The sequence below is a fragment of the Pituophis catenifer genome, unplaced genomic scaffold, assembly GCF_029215685.1.
Source record: "Pituophis catenifer annectens isolate HBS135680 unplaced genomic scaffold, rPitCat1.0.hap2 SCAF_1, whole genome shotgun sequence".
NCBI lineage: Eukaryota > Metazoa > Chordata > Lepidosauria > Squamata > Colubridae > Pituophis > Pituophis catenifer.
Genome location: NW_027256881.1, coordinates 21853517 through 21876680, shown reverse-complemented (window position 1 = coordinate 21876680; position 23164 = coordinate 21853517). Strand labels below are relative to the sequence as shown.

Genomic DNA, 23164 nt, shown 5'->3' with positions numbered 1-23164 from the left:
CAGCCGGGCAGCTCTGTTTCCTGGAGAGGAAGGGCTACTGCCCCAGCCGCCTGATGCAGAGAACCACAGAAACGATCCTGGAGTAGTTGTAAATATGCAGAGACGTTAGAGAAACAAAAGCAGATTTAAGCCCCGAAAATAGAAATTAGTTTCACACTAATTCACTGGGGTATCAGAGGTAGGAAAGGCAAACGCAGTCAAGCTTTCATGATTCTGTTACTATCATCTACTGCTCTATAGTTCTAGTCAAACTTGTGCAGACCGTTTCCTGTCTTGGTCTACCTCGCAGGGCTGACACCCGGAATGCTTAGAGGCAAGAGAAGTTGAATCTTCCTGTATCCTAAGGCACCTCCGGCGAATTCCTCTTTGGCTCAGGGAGAACTCTCGCTTTGTGAATTTGAAGAAATCCCGATCCCCTTGATTAATCTACTACACAAAATGTGATCTGCTTCTCACTCCCCAGAGCGATCCTCGGCTGGTTTCCAACTTCGCCCTAGCTTTTCCCTTGGCTTTTCCTTCGACAGCGACCTATGGTGGGTCTCGTTGCGGTTCCAATGAAAGTGAGAAGACACGTCTGTTAATAGCTGATCCTATCCAGCCGGCACTCCTCGTGTTCTCCGCTATTTTTGGGGAAGACGGCGGCCACGACTTTTCCCATCCCACCATCCCTCTAAGATAGGCGGCCGTCCGTCGCCGAGGAAAAGCTGCGATGATTGTTTTGCATCTGTCTGGAGGGCTGCGTCCACCTAAGGGATCGGGGTATGGCTTTAAAGGCTCTCCGTGCGATCCCGGATGGCCTTCGGCTGAATCGAACAGGAGCGCTTTTCCAGGGAAGCCTTTTCGCAGCCGGGCTGCTCTCATCCTGCAGAGGAGTCGACACGAGATTGCTCGGTTTTGCCCCACAAACCACGGAAGGTCGGCTTAGAGGATAGTCCGGGAGCAGGAAGGCACCGAGTGGTGCCAACCCGGCGTCGGAAACTTCCTCCTCTTCCTCGATCGCTCGGTCTGGCAGGCTCAGTGGGAATCACCTGCGCTAGATGGGAAACGGCAGGTCCGGAGTGTGTATGTGTGGGGGTGAGCAGAGGACTGCCTGCAGGGGGAGGAGTTTGCGGGCGTAGGGCGGGGCCAGCCCCAGCCCTCCTTTCCACCCACCTGTGTCTGCTGTAGTCCGGACCTCTCGACGGCGAAAACAGCGGCAGCGGCAGCCCAAGCCAGAAGAGGCGTCGTTGAGGGGCCCATCCAGTTCAGCTGGCCTGCAGCCCACCTTCCTGGCGATGGAGCCCCCTACTTTAGCCAGTGGGGACCCCTCCGAGACCGCCCGCCTGGTGGGCAGCCAAAGCGGCCGCAGCTCCAGTAGTCTTCGCCTGAAGAGGTGAGGCAGCCCTTCCCCTTCTGCCCCCGATTCTCCTCCCCCGCTATGCCCCCACCTCCCCCTGCCGAGTCCTGCCCTGCCAGAGAGCCCTGGACTCCGCGGGGGCCCATCGGAGCCAAGCCCTTGATCTTTAGGCAGGGCCGGAGTTCTCTGAAGGACGTTCCGTTTCCTTCTTGTTTGGAGGGTCGTGATTTCCAACAAGCGGCCGGTTAACGAAGCCTGGCTTCCTCCTGTCCCCCTCCCGCCCCGTGCGTGCATCACCCTCACTCTGAGCCCCCCTCCACTCTTCCAGCCTCTACGGTGCGGTTGGTCCCCTCCGCTTTTTTTTTTTTTTTTGCTTTAATTTATATGCCGCCCTTCTCCGGAGACTCAGGACGGCTTACAATGCGTTAAGCAATAACCTTCATACTTTTGTATATTTATACAAAGTCAGCTTATTGCCCCCACAATCTGGGTCTGCATTTCACCTACCTTTGAAAGGATGGAAGGCTGAGTCAACCTTTTCCTCGATGGCTAAACACAACTTTGCTGGCCCAGAGCTTTTTCTTCTCTTGCCTGGCAGCTGACTTTTCCCCCTCCCCCACCCTCTCCGCTTGCTCTCTTTCCTCTCCTCCTCTGAGATCCCTGCAGCCCTCCGAAGCCAGGAGGTGCTTTTCGATTCCTGCTGATCCAATCCACCCACTCCCCTCCTTCCTTGATGGCTTCCTACTTGTGGGATACAGGGGAAGGGAGCGTCATTTCATTACAGGTGGAAGAAGAACTGGTCCAGGCAGTGAGAAGGGAAGAGATCCAAGGGAAGAGGGCTTTGGAGATGAAGGCGGCTTTGGGTGGATGTTTTGGTCTGCAGCTTGCGTTTCTATTTATTTATTTATTTATTTATTTATTTATTGGTTCGATTTATACGCTGCCCTTCTCCGGAGACTCAGGGCGGCTTACAATGCGTTAAGCAATAGCCTTCATACTTTTGTATATACCCGCTTAGTAGGGATTTCGAACCCCCATAAGCAGTGTTTTATATATACATACATATATATATACATACATATATATATATATATATATATATATATATATATATATATATATATATATATATATATAGTATATATGTATGTATATGTATATGTACATGTTTTTCTTTTAGCCAGGTTTTTCCTACCTAACCAAGATTCTTCTGCAAGATTTTATGTAGGAAAAACCTGGCTAAAAGAAAAACACACATAAAACCTACGAAGAGTAAAATATATATATATATACAAAGTCAGCTTATTGCCCTCACAATTTGGGTCCTCATTTTACCTACCTTGAAAGGATGGAAGGCTGAGTCAACCTTGAGCCTTTCCCCTCCTGCCTGCCTTTTCTCTGCTTCTTAATGTGCCCCTGGAAAGGCAGGGGCAAAATAAATCTGCTCCTAGCGTGGGGTCAAGAAGCTCCAAGGGGCTTTTTCTTACAGTTGCTGCAGTAATGTCCCCTCATTCTTCCTGCCCTGGCTGCTGCACCAAAAACAGTTGATTATTGCTCAGTGGAACCGGCAGTGGGGTGGGTGGGAGGAAGGAATGGATTCTCCCTGCCCCTCTGCCGTCACTTCAGTGGACAAGACCCCCTTTCAAAAAAAACTCACCTAAGATTTTGGCAGGCACAGCTCCAGAACTGAGCTGCTGACTAAACTGGGGTGAGGGTGAGGGAGGAAAGGAGGAATCCTGTTTGCATGCTGCTCAGTACAGAAGAGGAACCACTGACTAGCTGGACCAGCTGAAATGACCCATTTTCTGAATCACACAATACTAGAAGCATAAAGGGGCTATAGAGCCTGTAGTACAGTGGACTAAAGCACTGTTATTAACAGATTAACATCTGCTGCTTGCAATTACTGCAAGTTCAAATCTCACCAGGCTTAAGGTTGACTCAGCCTTCCATCCTTTCAAAGGTAGGTGAAATGAGGACCCAGTTTATGGGGGCAATAAGCTGACTGTATAAATATACAAAAGTATGAAGGCTATTGCTTAACGCATTGTAAGCCGCCCTGAGTCTCCGGAGAAGGGCGGCATATAAATTAAAGCAAAAAAAATAATAATTGCATAATACACTAAAACTGCACAAAACAAAAACAAAAGCAACATTAACATCAAGTTTAAAGTAACCAAGCTCCATAGGTTGCACAAATGCAGTCATTCTCTTTTAATTCAATCTGCTTCGGCTACTGTAAACACAGACCTTCAGTGTAACTACTTTGGAATGGAAGGCCACCTGGAAAGGCTTGCAGGGATAAATTTGGGGAGGAGGTTAGTGAGTTGGACCCTTACTTGTTATCCCTTCTTTTGCTGTTCTGGTTGCTCCTTTGGCAGGCGGCGTGGCTGTTTAGCTTTCTACCCATCTGCCTCCATATTTCTGTTGGATGCCAGGCACAGCTGAGCAGTGGGCTGATAAAGTCTGCTCTTTGGGACTGTCACTGTTTCCCTTCTGCCTTCTTTTGTTGCTTGCATATGAGGAGGGGCAGGCACTTGAACCCAACAACAACTTTCATCCTTTCTTCAGATTTGCCGGGCCTAATCAGAGAAAAAAGCTCTGAAGGTCATTGGGGTCATTGGGGTCAATTGTCCTGGAAAGACAGGACCATCTCTTCCATCTCCTCAGTGAATCTCATTTGGAGGCAGAAAAATGGACTGTGGCTCAGGCTGAGGAGGCAAATTGTGTAGGCCACATCACACACATGGACATTTTCTGTTTTCAGGGTGTTCTGAGGAAAATGCTATGGATTTCTAAATCCTTGAATAGCTAATGCCATTTTTGTAACTTCCTGCCTCAAAGTAGGGGCAAGTTGAATGGTTGGTTTTCAACAATAATGACTACAGGGAGCCACAAAAAAGGAAGCTCTACAAAACATGAAGGTAATGGTTTGTATATTGAACTACCAGCTATCCAACCCCTTTAGGGGAGACAGCCACAATGATTCCATGATATAAAATTCATTATTTTCCCATTGTTATAAGCTATGCAGAACATGTTATAAGCTATGCAGAACATTAACAACATTATAGTTGGAAAGAACCCATTAGGAACCTAGGATTTCCTGCAAAAAGTGACTTTCTGCCGTCTTTTCCCTCTTCCAATTGTACTAAAATCCCAGACTGGATGTGCTCCCTTCTACTGGGGGAAAATGTTGAATATTTTCTATCCCTTATGGATGTCTTGAGCCACTGACATAATTGCAACAGAATGTGACCAATTTGCAAGCCACGGCCTTTAATTAGATGCTGAGAAGTTATGCTTCACAGCTCTCATCCCGATTAATGCATAGGGCCAATTGGATAATTAGAGTCTAGGCACATTGGAGATGTTGGGGGGGGGGTTGAAAAAACTTTTTTTTTAAAACAACAATGTCTACAAGTGTAGCTCCCCTTGATTATCACCTCAAATAATATTTTTTCTTTCCCTCCCCCATACACAATCATATGAATTTTTCACAGGTCATGCTTAACCTAATCAGGCAACTTCAAGGGCTACATTTAATTACTTCTAACCTTGGTTAATTTATTGTTAAAACTCCCTGGGCATTATTTATTTATTTATTTATTTATCAGATTTATATGCCGCCCTTCTCCCGTAGGACTCGGGGCGGCTCACAACAATAAAACAATCCGATAATAGATAAAAATTAAATAATATTAAAAACCAATTTAAAATCCCCAAATCCCCAAGTTAAAATCCACAGCAGATCAGGGAAGTTGCTGAAAGAGCCATGTCTTTAGGTCGGCGCGGAAAGTGCGGAGGTCGGGGGCTGTCCGGAGCCCGGTGGGCAACCCATTCCAGAGGGTCGGTGCGACCACAGAGAACGCCCTCATCCTGGGGACCGCCAGCCGACACTGTCTGGCCGAGGGGACCCAGAGGAGGGCAGCCCTATGTGAGCACACTGGGCGGTGGGAGGCCAGTAGGAGGTGTTCCTGCAAATACCCCGGGCCCATACCATGAAGGGCTTTATAGGTGAGTACCAGCACCTTGAAGCGGATCCAGAGGACCACCGGCAACCAGTGCAGCTCGCACAATAGTGGTGTTATATGGGAGTAGCGGGACGCACCCATAACTACTTGCACGTTCACTAAATTGTGAACTCAGCCAACTGAGCTCAGTTATGGTCCAATATATGAGGCTGTCCCCAAAAATAAATTAATTCAGGAACAGGTTAATTGGTGCATTTCTTTATTTGAATTTATTACGTCCAGGAAGCTATGAGGAAAAACTAAACTATGGATTTGGAAGTAACCCGAATGAGGCCTTTTAAACTGTTCTGGTGCTTTGAAGGGAATGGAATTTTGATACCTTAGGCACTATGTACTTCTACTACTTTTTGGCCTCAGACACACAACCAACAATGGAATTCATCTACTGTATGCGTGTATGTGAACCCTAAATTAGCGAATTTTAAGTTTAAATTTAAGCGGAACTTAAAAATGAACGACCGCTGTCATGCACAAAACTAACCAAAACTAATCCTATTAAACCCTTTCCTATTTAGTTTAATATGCTGATGCAGCTGATGCCAGGTCTTTAGCTGGCCTTAGAGAAACAGGAGGGCCTCGCTAGTTACCCGCCAGTTATTCATTTTTTGGAGCGGTCTCGCAGAGTTGAGCAATGAACCAGGACCGGGAGGGGAGGGGGTTCATCTTTTAACTTCAGCTGGTATGCACTGAAACCGGTGATGGAGCTTTTCCAGTCCCCAAGCCAGGCTTCTTCTGCCCATTGGATGTTCAGCTTCGATGCAAAAGAAGCTCTCTTGCGCAGGAGGACGGAGCGCAACTGGGCTAACCAGCCACTGAGATTTCTGAGCATTTGTGAGAGCGAGGATAGGATTTGAACCTGGACTTCCAGCTCCCTTCACTAGGCCACTCTGCCTGCGAACGCAGGGCCTGGGCCCTGCTGGGCCCATGAAAACTTCCGAGCCCAAGTTGCGAAGCCTGAGGGAACAAAAGGGATGATCTTGCTCCAGGGTTACTCGGGGAGGAGGCCTTTTCCGAAGTATAATTATCTGAAATAATCCGAGGGAATGGGATCAATTAAAAAAAAACATTAAGATCAAATGACAAGATTCATTTCAGTATTTCTCCACAGATTCCCTGCTATTGGACCATGACAATGAGGGGCAAAAGAGGTGAAGGAAAAAATGTGCCTGCTGAAGGGCAAGAAGCCCCCAGCAACCAATACAAGCAGGACAGTTTTGGTCTTTGTTACTGATCTATTTCCCAGCTCCCTTTAAAGCAAGGGTCTCCAAACTTGGGAACTTTAAGACTTGTGGACTTCAACTCCCAGAATTCCCCAACCAGCCATGGGGAGTTGAAGTCCACAAGCTGAACTCCACAAGGTGAAATCCACATGCTGGCTATGGAATTCTGGGAGTTGAAGTCCACAAGTCTTAAAGTTCCCAAGTTTGGGGACCCCTGCTTTAAAGTGTATGTGTACAGCATGTGCCTCCATGTTAGTGTTGACTCCTAGTGATTGCCTGGATTGGTCCCTGCAGTTTTCTTGGAACATTTTCTGAAGTTGTTTGCCATTGCCTGCTTGAAAGTGATCAGCTCAAAATCACCCATTTGGCTTTGTGCCCAAGCACTGGATCTAGCCTGGTGCCTTAACCTCTACAAACTGGTTCTCTCCCTCTAAAGTCCTGGGCAAACAAATCCTAGCAGATACTATGCCTTGAGTCTAATTTTTTAAGTTGTTTAAACAACGGAGAAAATACTCCTTTAATTTGTTCCAGCTAAAGATTACTGTCTTACTGAGGAGAAAAGAAAGCAAAGTTATGGGGACAGGGCAAAAAGAAAGAGGAAAAAAATTGCATACTAAGCATATTTTCATCCTTCTCAATGCAAGTAAAGGAGTTGGAGCTAATCCAAAGCCTACCCTAAGAGTCAACAAGAAGAAAGTGGGGAGGGGTGGGAGAAGTGACCAAACTAACATTAACTGAATCAGGTCCACCTAAGCCTGATTCGTGGCCATAGAAAGTCCTGGGCAGAAGACAGTCTCTACTGTCATGATGCAAATATGCTGTTGGAGCTAATCCAAAACCTATCTGAGCTACACATCTTCTAATTCTTGATTTCTAAGTGACACACCTGAAATGTGAATCTTCTGACTGCATAGGTATTATGAGATGGGATCCCTCAGATGTTACCCCTTAGTACAGGAGCATGTGAGTTGCAGTTCCTTATGCAGGTTGCCTAGAACTTCCTGTGGCATGAAAGTGATTGGATAGAGTAGACAGAGGAATGCAAAATGTGTGGTTTCTGTTAAGGATTGGCTTGAGTCCTTCCATGCCTTCTTGACTGCGCAGGTGGCCTGCTGGTGAAGCATGTCCAGCTGAGACTTTTGCTGGAGGCTTGCTTGCATCTGCTCCTGAGTCAAACAAACTATCTTTAAAAGAGCCCTTGCCATGTGCAGCTGCTATGGCAAAACCTCATGAGATGTATTAGGGATTTTCATCTCTTGTTGGGGACAGAACTTGAGTTGGCTCAAAATTGATAGAAGATGCTCAGTGCTTACTGAGCCATCCCTTACTATTAATTATCCATCTGGGTGACTGAAATGTATTATTAGCATCTGTTTTCACTGGCTGAGTGCTTATGAAAGACACTGCCAAGTTCCAAATAAATATAGGGTGGTGAATATCAGAGCTGAGTTACACTTGTGTTATATCACTGTTTCTGCAGGGATCGGGCCAAAATCATTCCATGTTATCCAGCATTCTGCCTCCTGCAGTGGTCAGGCTAATATCTCCAAGAGACTCACAAATAGGGCAGAAAGTCAAGAACCCTCCCTCACTCTTTGTTCCTTGCAAGCAACTCAAAACCAAGAGCAAATTTGCTGTGCTCAGAAACCAGTTCAGTAAAGATCTAAGATGCAAGCACACATTTCATAAATATGAATAGTATTTATTTTTTGTTGTAGATTAGTATAGTGATCAAACCTAATCCATTTGGTTAGTTTAAATTTCAATATATTGTGTGACCAAATTGAATTAACTGAGAAGTAGGGATTAGCAAATTGCAATCATTACCATAACAGGTTTGTTTTAACTGTCACAATGAGTTTTAGACTGCATTAAAAATATGTTGTTGATAGACTCCTCCTTGGTCACTCCACTGCCAAAGATGGATGGTCAGGAAGGTCAGTCTCAGTAAATTTGTTTCTGGTGTGCATCCATCTCCTTCCTAATTGTTTCAATTTGCTTGGTACCTTAACTAGGGCAGTTCAAGATCTAATATAGTTTGTAGAACATTTTAACTTATAAACTTGTTGTATATGTATCTGTGGATGGAGGGAGGAAGGAAAGGGGGTAGTATGTTATTCAAACCCACCCGTTTAGCTAGTTTATTTCATGTATTATACAATCTCATAAAATAAGTTAATTCTATCAACAGGTCAGCCTGTGCAGCCTGTGCTCATTTGTTTATGGTTTGTTCTTGGTTTTAATTGACACAGCTATTTCTCCATAAAACCAAAATGTGAACATGTATCTTTACTGCTCTCATCAGAATCCAGTGGGCTGCACCTTCATGATTTCTGCTCAAGCCTTTATCATATTTTCCTTGCTATTTTTCTATTCTTGCTGGATATTGGATTAACACCATTGCAACATTGGAGGGGGCAGGAATTGATGTGGACTGTTGGCATCAGGGTTCCTTGGTGCTCTTTGAGCTTGCTTGTTTTCTTCCAGACGTTTCATGTCAACCCTCAGCTACAAATATTCTCCTTTATTAGTACTTCTGGCATCTGACCCAGATGGAAGGTTCTTCTGATGGCCCAATATTTTTTCAGTTTGTTTGCAGGTTCTCAAGATGTCTTTCCCAACCTGCCCTCAGAAAATGGCCATGCAAATATATCCATGGTGGGACTCAAGATGGAGCCATGTGTGGTCCCCCACTGTCATCTTATGCCATGCTCCACCACTCAAAGTCAACAGAAACGTCAGGCTCAGCGGAAACTCAGCATTGCCTGTCTGGTCTGCTTTCTCTTCATGGTTGGAGAAGTTATAGGTCAGTTTTGTCAAAATATATAATAGATCTGCCCTATTTATTAATTTATTAATCATCTGCATCCATCTAAACACACTTAACCTGGTTGTTTAATTAACTCCTTTTCTGGATTCATCCAACTCATTAAACCATAAACTGACTAAAAGGCTTCTGTCTGTATAATATATGAAGTGATATACAATAAAAAATGATTATCTTATCATCAACCAGTTTAACAAGTTGTGCACATATTTATGCTAGGTTTTAATTGCTCTGTCTCCATCTATGCTTTTAAAATCCCCAGGGGTCTGTCTGTTTGCTTTCCAGGTGGATACCTGGCACATAGCCTGGCCATCATGACAGATGCAGCCCACCTGTTGACAGATATGGGCAGCATGGGTGTCAGCCTCTTTTCACTCTGGGTCTCTACTCGCCCAGCCACCAAAACCATGAGCTTCGGCTGGCACCGCTCAGGTAGGTTCTTTCAATAGCTGACCAATGAAAACATTCCTATAGTATAAGAAGCCTGAGTGGCATTAAGGAGCCTGAGTGGCGTAGGAGACTAATGCCTCCTAAGGCAGCATTTAACATCCATCTGCCTGCAATTACTGCAATTCTCACCAGGCTCAAGGTTGACTCAGCCTTCCATCCTTTCTAAGGTGGGTAAATTGAGGACCCAGTTTGTGGGGGCAATAAGCTGACTTTGTATAAATATACAAAAGTATGAAGGCTATTGCTTAACGCATTGTAAGACGCCCTGAGTCTCCGGAGAAGGGCGGCATATAAATTAAATTAATAATATAATTAATAATATAACTTCCCAACATTCAAACAGGCTACAACCCTTCTCTGACATTAGCAGAAAGCTGAAGCATGTTTTTTACACTGGAAGCTAGAGTCCTTCTCCACAAATTGACACATAATCTAGAATAATTTGTTTAGATTTAACCAGAGTCATGGAGAGATGGTTGCATTAATAAGCAGCTACACATAGCTTTCAACACATGTCCTGAGAATTAAGGTTACAATTTTGTCTGAAGAGATTAGAGAGAACATTAGAATAACTAAATTGGCCTTTTACAGGAAATGGATAGAATGTACATTTCTAGAAAACTCTAAAAGATTTGTTCTTGAAAAGTCCTTAGACAACATGACATTTATTCCTGATTTCATTTGTGCTACATCCAAGGGCTATTCACACCAACCTGTGCCTGTTTTCTATTGACAAAATGAATGAATGCTGAAAGATAATCCTTCTGATCTTGTGATATAAGATTTTCCTCTGATCAGAGTCTTTTTTTAAGATTGGCATTGGTTTGGGACAGAATATTTGCTCTATTCCTTCCTTCTCATGATAGCCTATGCTAAGGTAACTCCATTTTATCTATTGAAGTTAATAGTCTCTAGCATATATTTACATTTATTTGTTTTACTTCCTTGAACAATAATAGAAATCCATTTGAAACATACTTTTGGTGAGTACTGCCCTCCCATGTGTGGTGTCTGAGATTATTGTCCTCTTCTTAAAAAATACATGTCAATACAGTGTCTCAATATATGCAATTATGACTTTTCTGTGAATGCTTTTTTCCCTATTGTCCCCTCTGCTTTTCTCTGTTTTCTGACAAAATAATTACATCAATTAAAATAAAAAACAGCATTTGAACATACTGTGAGACATCTTCAAAACATATCTTTGTGTGAAAGACTAGAAGGAATGAATTTCTTCTCCCTTTGAACCATTGCAAAGTAATGTGAGGGCAAAACGCATAAAAAAAAACTAGAGCTATGTGCACTGTGATTAAGGTCTCTAGAGATATTATAGGACCTACAGCATGTTATAATTGCTGTATTTGTATGTGGCAATACTTCTTACAATGTTTTAAAGTTTGGGGTCCTCTCCTCTAGCCTAAGGCTTGGGTTTAGCATTTAAGTGCTTGTCTGAATGCTGCATGCAGAGAACTCCAAGAGGGAAGGGAGTAAGGAAGCAGAATGGCTGACTGAAGATAAAAGATTTATGTACCTGTTTACTTTTTAGATCTTTGATGACAATCAGAAGGTTTCTTTGGATTTGCAGGGGACTTGTGGAGTCTCTTTTGATGCAGAGAATCAGGTGCAAAACTAAACAAGAATATCCTTTAGCATCCATTTTCAGGGCTGCCTATTTTGAAGATTTGATCTGGTATCTGTGAGGTGTACTTGTCCATTGCCTAAGACTTCCCTACAGTTTGCTTTTCCGTCCCTTCCTTCAACTTTACTCTGGGTACTCTGATGGCAGTTAGAAGAACTTCTAGGAATGGATAGGCATATCATCTTTGATGAGGAAAGGGAGGAAGGCAAGAAACTCATTATCAGAGCTGCTGAATTCCTTTGATCTGCTCACAAGATCATTACCATCAGTTACCCTACAGTTTGGTTATTTGTAATTAAGTAATTATTACTTTGTTTTTGTTTACAATTGTATAAATTACTTATTGAGAACCAGTTGGTTAAGACATCAGGTTAAAAACAGGAGACTGTGAGTTGTAGCCTTGCCTCAGGAACAAAATGTCAATGGATATTCTCATTCTGGTCATGGTTGTTCCAAAAGTGCCTTTTTTCCCCAAATGACAACTGGATTTTCTTGTTTTTTCCTTTGAAAACTTTTGCTTCTCATCCAATAAGCTTCTTTAGTTCTGAAGAGACAAAGGCTCACAGCTAGATGGATGACCTTGGACCAATCACTTTCTCTTAGCCCTAGGAAGGAGGCAATTGCAAACCATTTCTTAAAAACCTTGCCACATAAACTGCAGGGACTTTTCCAGGTAATCTCCAAGAATCAGTCATGATTGAACAGAAGAAGGGAAAAGGCTTACCTACTGTATAAGCTGCTTGAGAGACTTGTTATCCTGAAAGGCAGGATTTAAAATTAATAAATTTAAGTTGAAGAAAAGTGATTTCTATTTTATCTCACATCAACTTTATAGGCTGAAGAAAATGGATGGGCTCAATTTCACCCAATTAGATTTATAATAAATGTTATTTCTCCGCTATTCCCCACTGTTGTGTCAGTACAAAACAATGACATCATAAACTTGGCTTCCTCACCAATCCATTTTCTATTTCTATTATCTCTATTTCTATTTGTCAAATTTATCAAACCACCCATCTCAGAGAGTGACTCTGTTATGGCAATAGAGTAAATTCTGAAATATGCTGCCCAATTGTGGGAGTGTGTCTGTTATAGGCCCTCAGAATTATTTTCTCCTCAGATTTTTATTGTTCCTTTTTGGCACATCATCTACTAACTCATGTTAGGCATGGATAGGGTAGATCTGGTGTCACTGTGCCCTATTGCAGTTTGGGGACTCTGTAGTGGCTTCTCTAAAATTACTAATAACTGCTTCTTTAAGTTATTGCAAGTATATAGTTATATCAGTGATAGTATCTAGATAACTTATTTTCTCTTGGTTTGTTTTTTCTTATTGTCTTTGATTTTTCCAACTATCAGGATTTTCTCCAGTATGAGAAAGGTCTTTTCACATTGTGTTATCTGTTTCAACATTAATTTTCTTAATCTGTGTCCAGCATTCAGTCTGATTTTACTTCCTGTGGTATTGAATGATGTGTTCTTGCTACTCAAAGTATTCCCAATCAATTTTTACAGCTTTCATAGCCATATCACTGGAGAGCTATGGGCTTGATAATGCAAACTTGTTATCTCTTCACATTAATATTTTGCCTAAACTTGTCTTTTTCCCAAGCAGGTTACAGTATATCTCTTGATTTCATGGCTATAGTCACCATCTCTGTACATTTTTGAGCCTAGGAAAGTAATATGCTATTACTTCAGCTTCTTCTCTATTTTCAGTGTGTTAGCATTGCCTCTTGACAAAACCTTAGGGGTTTCATATATTGAGCATCGAGATAGCTTTTGCATTTCTTTTTTTTCATCTTTAACAAGAGATTTAAGAAGAGATGGCTTCCTCACTTCAAGACCTCAAGGTATCATTAACATTTCTAACACTGTTGATGTTTCTCCCAACAATTTGAATTTCAATTTCTATTGCAACTGGTCCAGCATTTGTCATGATATATTCTGCATGAAAATTAAATAAAATCTAGTACTTCGTACACTTCTTTCTCCATTATTCCAATATTGAATCATTTACTTGCACCTTATTCTATTTTAATTTTACTACCTAATCATCAAATAAATTCTGAAATAGCCAAGTGAGATGGCTGAATACATCTATATTTTTAAAATCTATATATACATTTTGTTATGAACTGTGCAGTTAAAAGCCTGAATATAATAAAAATGCCAAAATGGTTATCTTTTTGGAGCTCCTTTGCCTTTTTTGCTATCTATCAGTTATTATCCATGTAAATTCAAGTATCCCTGCCTCTTCTGAATTATACATCTGGCAGTTCTCGTTCCATATATTGTTGAAACTCAGATTTCAAATCTTGAACATTACCTAATAAATGCAATTGTTCACTAAATACAACTGCTTAGAGAATGTAAGGTTAAAGAGGAAAATCACAACACAAGGCTGTTTAAATCTTCAACTATGGGTAGTAATGAAATGAGAGGTCATTTTTATACTTGTGATTATACTGGTAGCATCACCCAGCCATTGTAGAAATGATATAAAGCCTGTCTACTTCACTGTTATGTTGACATTGCGACTAGGTGACACTAAAATATCATGCAAAATTAATGATCTATAAGGAGAGCATGGCAATTGTCAGGGCACTATAAAACATTTCTAAATGCAAGTAGGGAAAGGGCCACTGTGAAAATTTAAACTAGCCTGTAGCTTCTCCCCAAATTTTCTCCAAATAATTTTGAACAGAGCCAAGATGAGATCTAGGTTTTGCCCTTTTGGTGTGCAATTAATGCCAGTCTAATGCTAGTCTGCATTACTATTCCCTGAGCAACTTACAGAAAGATCAGGAGGAAAATTGTCAAGATAGTTAGGGAACCTGAACAGCAGCTTTCTTTTTTCTCACAGAAACCCTGGGTGCCTTGGCTTCTGTCTTCTCTATCTGGATCGTTACAGGAGTGCTGGTCTACTTAGCTTCAGCCCGCATAATTAGCAACGACTATGAGATTGAAGCTTCTGTGATGCTGGGCACTTCAGCCTGTGCAGTGGGAGTGAACATCATGTAAGGATTATTAGGATGGGGAAAATATGTGAATATTAATTCTGAGGAGGTAATTTTAATTATCAAGTAGAGTGTCTATGTGGGACCGATTAAGCAAGCTAACTTCTATTGCAAGCTGTCAGCCATATACTTCCACTGATCGCATGTTGAAGGGGTCTGTTATGAGCAGACAGGTCCTGTTTGTGGCCATAAGAAATTTGTTCTACTTCTCTTTAAGATGCCACTGTATTTGAGGGGTTTTGTTGATATTTCCAGAATTATTTGGCTGGTTTGATTGAAAATAAACTTCTACTTCAGGCGGTCTTTTGATTTGATTTTGCTAGAATCCACTTCCCTTCACTGGTCATCTTTACAAAATGACTTTTCCCAAAGCTCTTGCTTTTTAATCTTTCAAGATGCTGGAGATTATGTGGAAACCATTGCTGATCCTATCAGGCAGGATTCTATCTAGCCTGTCTGTCTTCCTGTAGAGCAATTCAAATAAAATATGTGCATATTTGAAAGATTTCCTATTTTGCTTGGTTGCCGTAAAAGCACTGATTAGGAGATGCCCTTAACGATCTATACTATTGCTGCTATATTTTGGCTATGATTATTTTGTAATTAAAGTATATCACCTCTATGAATATGATATATATGCTAGTCCAGTTGTCTGTACCGATTGGTGAAGGAATAGGAACTATGGGTAGAAGAAGGTTTGCTGTGATGGATGGGATTTTTATAATTGTTTGGTGAGAAATAGAGACAAAGATGATTTTAATTACCACTCTCGAAATTCTCCACAGCATGGCCTACCTTCTGCATCAGTCAGGCTCTGCACACAGTCATGGATTCAGCACAAGAGGCTATGAACAGATTGAGGACAGCCCTCGTGGCCCCTCCATTCCCACCCATGACAACACCAGTGTCCGAGCGGCTTTTGTACATGTGGTGGGGGACCTACTTCAAAGCATTGGGGTCTTTGTTGCTGCCACTGTCATCTATTTCAAGGTATGAAGGATCAGGGTATGATACTTATTTAATACAATACGTCGTTTCTCTTGTTCTCTAAATGAAGACCTCCCTTATGAGCATTTCCCTCCATTACTTCTACTTTCCCCCCAGCCTGAGGCAGTAGTTGTGCAGAAAAGTAGATGTGGAATCCCAGCACAACAAAAGTCACCAAGGAGTTAAATATTGTGAATAAACAACTGATGGAAGAAGTAGCTCTTCCTCACACATTGTAAAAGAAATTATGGTTAGGCCAGATATCTTTGCCCTAATGGTGGGTCTGATTGGGAGATCAAGCTTGGGGAAACGAGGTGCAGGTGTCTGATTGTTAGAACAAGACACATTTTTCTTCCAAAACTTACCTCCATTTCATTTGCTGTACATGCAAATGTTCAGTGGAAGAGATACTAAGTTCCTATTCAGACTTTTTGGGAGAAGATGGACCCAGAAACTTCTAGAATTATACTCATTGACATATAATGGCAATACTTTCTCTGTGTGTGTAGAAAACACTTTTGGAATTTTAAAGTACTCCCACAAAATGTGCATCCATGATTGGCTGGCCAGTAACAGAATATCAAATTGCAGAAAAGAAATCTAGAAGAAAACAAGCTTACCAATGAATTTAATGATGGAGGTGTGTTTAAAGAGAGCAAAATATTTTTAACCAGAATTAAAATAACCATAAAACAAAATTTAAATATAGCATAGAAAACCAGGTTACCTTCAGAGGAATTGTCTGTGTTAAGTTTAGGCCTACTGTATTCTATCTGGGCTACCAGTCCATCAGAATGGCAGCTATTTAATGGTCATATGAGTTTTTATAGCTCAGATATAACAATGTTAACAAGGATCAAAATATATAAACATTCTACTGAGAACCTTGGCTATAAAAAAAGTGGGATTGTGTGACTACTTGTCCTTTTCCTTTGCAAAACCAACTCAGGGTGCGAAAATTGGGAATTAAGTACCAGGATGCTTCATACTATCTGCCATTCCCTCTCCTTTTTTGCAGCCCCAATGTAAGATTGCTGACCCAGTGAGTACTTTCCTCTTCTCAGTCTTTGTGCTGGGCTCCACTTTAACCATCCTTCGTGATGTCTTTCGAGTACTGATGGAAGGTAAGTTGTCTTTCACAGCTGCAAGGGGGCTACATTACAGGGGGACGGACATTGTTAAAATAATTCTACAATGATTCTTGCAAATAATCTGTTTTATTATAGGAAGTTATTAATTAACAATGGTTTATGTATAATTAACAGTGTAAGTGGATGGTATAAATGCATTTAAAGCTATGGGCAATGATGGCAAGAGCAAAGGAATTTTCCTTTGTACATTGTACACAAGTACATTGAGGAAGAAAATAATGACACAAATTTCTTTAGTTATGTATATCAAAAGGTGAAGAAATGAGAAACCACCAGAGGGTCTGCTCATAAATTGGCCTTTAGATATCTTGCCTCAAGTGGCAAATGTTTAGAAATAAACTATTATTTTGAAATAAGAAAATAACCTAGACAGAGTCTGTGTTGATCAAAGTAATAAGATGAAATTATCTTGATGATGATGGTGATCAACTACCTACAGTTAGTTACCATATGATAAGTGGGATAATTTCCAGTGGGATGTATAACAAAACATTGCATCTGTGCTGCACAGAGTCCAATTGAAATGCTCCACTTTAGAGCTCTTGGCAATTAGCCCTACTTACTGCAAGATATTATAGACTGCAAAAAACAAACAAACTGGCAGTCTATTCCTGCTTCCTGATTTTTTAATTTTCCACCTGGCATTTGACATTCTGAGGTACCAAAGGATATTCAGTCCTTGCTGTGCTGTTCTTTAGTTGGTTTGTCCATTTAAATATTGCTGGAGATTCTCAGTCATCCAGGTCATAGTTGTTTCAAAGGTGCTTTTTCAAAAGGCAACTGGACTGTTTTTTTCCTTGAGGAAGAAGAACAAAATGTTTTGTTTCTCATCCAAAAAACATCATTTGTGATGGCGGTGGGGGCAGGAATAGAAAGACAGGTACTGACAGTTGAGACTGCCCATTTAAATAAAAAATCCTTTATCCTTCTGCAAACCTTGAAGTTTCTCAAGGGCTCCTCTTATCTTACATTTGTCCTGATTTGGCTCAAATCCTGTTTACACTTGCCACTCATGTTTGCACTTAGATGGCATTGATTTGATTGATTGGTTAGATGCCATCAAGTCAGTGTCGACTCTTAGCAACCACATAGATAGTTTTCTCCATAATGATCTGTCCCTAGCCTGATTTTTCAGGTTTTCCAGTGGTACATCCATAACTGAGTCCATCTGGATTGCAGATGGCATGATTACAGCTAAAAATTCTGAAAGCATTATGCAATTTATTGGAAATGGCCAAGACTCCATATCAGGGTAAGGGAGGCTCACATATGTCTTGGGTTTTTTTTTAATAAAAAGTTTTTTATTAAACAAACGAACAATACATCATTAATCATTCAGTGTGTCATCTGGGTACATATTTTGTGTCCTCTACTTCCTCCTCCATCATTTTCTTACTATATTTCTATCATACCTTTAAAAAAAACAACCAAACATATGGCTTGGGTTTCAAGGAAACACTAAGAGTCTGACTATTAGCCATGGCTTTTTTCAAACTGCAGTAACAAACCAAGAATTGTATAATGGCTTTTAGATTAGTAACAGCATCAATGTGCCTCTGTTCAGGAACAGTGTTTTTAGATAAAAGGATCATCACAGATCATGATACCCTACTGGAATGCTTTCCCAACATATACTTATGATTACCACAGTTAGAATATGCAAGCTGTTTATGGGAGCTCTGTTAAAATGTGTATAAGCCACAATTTTTTAAATACAGGCAATAGCATACCTGAGGCTTGTTATGCTATCCAAACCTATGCAGCCAGCATTAGTTCATGGAAACTAGAATTTGAAACAAAGATTTCTAATATCCACAATTCAGCAATGCTGGATGCTCAGTGTCTCAGGTAACTACCGGTACTTGTCTTTGATAAAAGAGCCACATAGAACCAGGTGTGTGTTTTAGATAGTATCATTCACACACTCATTAATCATTTATTCAGTTTTAATCATTCACACACTCATTAATCATTTATTCAGTTTTAATCATTCACACACTCATTAATGTGAAACCAACCTAAGTTGGACTCAACAAATTTTGACTAAAGCAAAGCTCTGTGCAATTTGTATATATAGAAAGTGGTTATGTTCTCCATTGTGGGGGGCGGGCAGAACTGGAAAGTGATTTTTCTGATCAAGGCAAAAAAATAAAATGATGTACCAGGTATACTAGTACTATACTCTCAAATTTCAGTACAAAAATAAATGGAACTGTGCTTTCTCAAGACTGGTTTTGGAATAATGTCTCCATGCTGAGCTGCACAGTTGATGTGACATGGGGTGGGTTCTACTTACCTTTACTACCGGTTCGCAACGGGAGCGTGCTTCACTCGCACAGATCGTACCTTATGACGTCTGGGCAGGTGGGCGGAGCCTCCTGCCGCTTTTACTACCTGTTCTCAAGAACCAGACAGAACCACGAGCAACCCACTACTGATGTGACAGTGCTTTCCTTAGCTCAGGGGGAAATTGCATAGAAGATACCTCTCTTCTGCATCTTGCGTCTTCCTCCCAGGATCTGTACATAAAATGACTGCTTTATGGTACGTTTGGCTTACATAAGAGGCAGTCACTTTGCACAATTCAAGCAGGGATCAGAGGCTTCTAAATGGGGATTGAATTGGGCCCAGTTAAATGTGTGCCTTTTTCTCTGTCCTTCAGGGACACCACGAGGTGTGGAGTTCCAAGCAGTGAAGGAAACTCTGCTCTCTGTCAAAGGTGTGAAGCAGGTCCACAATCTGCACCTTTGGGCTTTAACGCTCAGCCATCATGTTGTGGCTGTACACTTAGCTGTTGGTAAGTACTTTTTTCCTCCATTCTGAGCAGCTGTAGATCATGCAGGAAATCTGCAGTGTTTCATGGGCTTTCAGACTTGGCTTATAAGGAGCATACAGGCTTAAAAACAGACAGATTGTGGCAGAATCACATTTCTGGACCCTGGAAAGACAAAGAGTGGAAGAAACCCCATTGTTTTTTTTTTAAAAAGGCATGACTAAGAATACACTGGACAGAGCAGGGGTGGGTTCTACTTACCTTTACTACTGGTTCGCAAAGGGGCCATGTGCGCGTGCTCGCTTCACTTGCACGCGCTCTTCTGCGCATACGCAGAAGCATTTTGATGACGGCGGGGTCAGTGGGCAGAGCCTCCCGCTGGTTTTACTACCAGTTCTATAGAATCGGTGCGAACCGGGGGCAACCCACCACTGGGACAGAGCCTTTAAGATTTTTTCTCCTAGTGTGGGTGGTTACAGTAGTGTTATTGCTACTATTGTCATTACCTCCAGGAAAACCAAATATCTTAATACTTTAGGGGTTCTTTTTCAAGTTTTGAAACTATCTCAAATCTTTAAAAAGTTCAACAACAACCCCCCCCTTTGGTGGTTCCTGGCCTTGTAAAATGGAACCCTTTACTGTATATTTTATCCCAAGCCTGTGGTGTCCTTGACCTTTTTCAGAAAATTGTCTTTTGTAGTCTTACTTGGAGATGCAGAGGATTGAACTCGGGATGTGAAATAGGATCTCTGCTATTCTGACCTGGGAACTACAAATAGTAGCTTTTATTTCCCCTGTAGGGGAATGCATGAGATAGACTGAGCCAATTTACAACTGACCCTACTTTGACCTTTGCTTTCAGAATCTGATGCTGACATGGAGGTTGTGCTACAAGAAGCCACAGCTCTGCTACAAAGCAAGTTTGGCTTCTTCTCATGCACCATTCAGGTGGAGCACTACCTGGATGACATGGTCACCTGCCACCAGTGCCAGGACCCACAGGACTAAGGGGAAAGTGCTACCCTGCCTACTTTTCTTCAACTGCCAGTCCCAGGAGGTGCCTGGAAATCCAGGGCCAGAAGCAGGGACCAGCCTCTTTTGCCATTCATAGCAAAAGCCTCCTCCCAATGCATGTTTAACCAGCATATGCAGGAAATGGCAGAGCACCAGGGATAATTGTCTGCCCAGCCAAGGAAGTCTCCATGGAAGAGTTGCTGGTGGTTGAGCATCGTTCCAAGCTCAGCCTTGCCTCTTCATACTGCATTCCAGTCATGTGGGGCCACAACGGTTTCCCATGTTCATTTGCTAATTGTATTGATGTACAAATCCAACAGAAATGGGGAACTGGTGCCAAGGCCTTTAAACATCTTTGCTCTGAGATGAAAAGCTGTCATTTTTTTCAATCTGGGTAGCTTGGTGCTTGTTCAGGGCTTTTATTGTGACCATCTCTGTGTTTGCATGTGCTGCAGGAATAACAAAACTTTTCAAAATGAATGTGAATGATGAAAGCATGGGTGGAGCAACATTATTCCACTCCACCGCCTATTGTGACTAATGCCGCAAAAGTAGAGCAAGCCCAATTTTGCCTGCAGAACAAAGGAGCAACAAAATTAGTCACAAAAATGTCTTCTGTCCCAATGTTCTCACCATCTTACCACAGCTGAAGTTATCTTTATTCCTTTTCCTGGAGAAAAGTTGATATTTGCAGAGCTTTGCTGTCTAAACCAAGTTTTAAAAAGTCAGTTCTCATGGAAGTCAATCTCAACTCCTGGTGACTCCATGGATCCATCTGTGTCATTTTCTTAGCCACAGTATAGAAATGTGTTTTCTTTCAGGATTTTTTTTTCATGTTCTCTATGGTATTCACAGGTGGTTTCTCATCTAAATAACGAACAGAACTGACCTCAAAACCTATGCACATATACACTACCATGCTATGACAGCAGGATGCTGAATTCGCTTACAGATTATGGTGACCCAAGCCTTACTTGGAGGAGCAAAAGTGTAGATTCTCAAAACTATTCTATTGGATTTGTTGTTCTATTGATCTGAACAAGAAAAATAGGAATTAAGTGCAGACTGGTGATAATGTTAATATAATATTAATATACCAAATGAAAGGATGCCTGAAGAACCATTTGACTTGGAAGGCTACAGTTACTATCCATTTTTAAGATTCAGGGAAGATTGTGGGGGGAATGGAAAAAAAATATTAAGGTCATTGCAGCTGCTCTTTAACAGGCAGGCACATCTCAGCAGCAAGGGTACAGATAGTTCAGTGAAATCACCTACCTCCAGACTCCATCTAGCATGACAGAGTAAAGTAGCTGGTTAGTTGAGAATGTTTACTTTAGTCCCCATGGCAGTTTGTTTTTTCTGCAAAGTAGCTCAAGGTACCCATGTGTTCTCCAGGCAGCTACCACTAGAGCTTCTCTTGAACCTCCAAAAACCTTGCTGAAGAGACCAACCCTCCCTCCCTCCCATAGTCCAAAGTTAAAGCAAATTGCAGGATACATTAATATTGAAAAGATGTCAATGTTCTATTCCCAACCTAATAGTGGAGTCTAAAAGTATCCTTTTGACTGCTCACTAGCAATTGGTATCAGAAACATACTGTTTTCCGATACCGGTGGTTAAAGAAGTTAAAGCTGCTCCTCACAGCTACTGTTCCAGAGGCCAAGTAAAGGGCCCCAAAATCTTAGTGACCAATAGAAAAAGCTTTCTGCTACTGCTATCTGAACTTGTTGCCACACTACCACGATATGCTCAGCCCAAGTCATTTTTGCATTCACAATTTGAGTCTATTATTTTGTTTTGTGTATTTCTGTGTAGTGTATGTATATTTTTTTACTGTACAGTGTTTTTTACAGCGTGTCCAGATGGTATTTTAACTATTTTAATCCAATGCTGAAAATATCTGCGATTCCAATAAAGTAACCTGCTCAACCACACCAGGCTAGTTTACTGGGGCGTGGAAAAAACATGTCAGTTGTGCAAGCAGGGGTTTGAAGGAAAGGGGAATGTATTCTATTGCTGACTCGTCTCTTTATGCTAGCTAGAGTTAACAGCTTGTTTGATACTGGAACTGTAACAGGAAAGATGGTAAAGCAGAGTGAGAAGATCCATATCACGTGAGTTGGCAAAGATGAGATTTTCCAGAATTTAGTGGTGGTAGGGGGAAGAGATCAATTTTATTAAATACTCAGAGTTCAAATAGCCTTTTTACTCAGTTTTCCACAAGAGTGAAAATTATGGGCAACCACTAAAAGTTGCAGCGTAGTTGAAGAGTCTCTATATGATTTAGGAATACCTACTTTGTTGTTTGAAAGAAGTCCTTGGTGTTGACAGCTGATGGAGGAATGTGAGTAGCATTTGTCATGGAAGACAGATTAGGACATGGATTGAGTCTTGTCCAAGATCTCCTTAGAAACAATATACTACAAACGTGCAATTTACCACGATAAAGGAAATGGTACAAATTTACTCTTTAAAACTAAAACAGATTCCTAAGAGAGTATCTAAAATTCACTACTCTTAACTCATTTTGAAGACAAAGATGCACATAGGCTTATCAATCGTACTGATGATGTTACCTAGTTAGGTAATGAAACATCTGCAAGCAAGCAGCCAAGCTCAGAGAGCACCAAGGACTCCTTAGGCTTATTTCCTTATTTATCACCACAGGAGGAAGGGGACATGTGAAGCCCTTTCCAAAGAAAGAAAGCGC

General features: G+C 41.5%; 1 protein-coding gene across 1 annotated transcript; it reads left to right on the top strand.

The window, feature by feature from the left end:
* Positions 1-1274: 1274 nt before the first annotated feature.
* On the top strand, positions 1275-20445 carry LOC139319042 (probable proton-coupled zinc antiporter SLC30A3). The gene is made up of 8 exons (XM_070946684.1): positions 1275-1372; positions 9179-9396; positions 9703-9849; positions 14373-14526; positions 15312-15516; positions 16532-16637; positions 19327-19461; positions 20300-20445. Exons 1-8 carry the CDS (start codon positions 1275-1277, stop codon positions 20443-20445), a joined length of 1209 nt encoding a protein of 402 aa, XP_070802785.1.
* Positions 20446-23164: the final 2719 nt, after the last annotated feature.

Excerpts from the sequence above, each read along its gene's own strand:
- LOC139319042 (XM_070946684.1), top strand. The coding sequence starts at position 1,275 with ATGGAGCCCCCTACTTTAGCCAGTGGGGACCCCTCCGAGACCGCCCGC. Across the intron at positions 15,517-16,531 it reads CCACTGTCATCTATTTCAAG|CCCCAATGTAAGATTGCTGA; the intron begins GTATGAAGGATC and ends CCTTTTTTGCAG. Across the intron at positions 19,462-20,299 it reads GGCTGTACACTTAGCTGTTG|AATCTGATGCTGACATGGAG; the intron begins GTAAGTACTTTT and ends CTTTGCTTTCAG.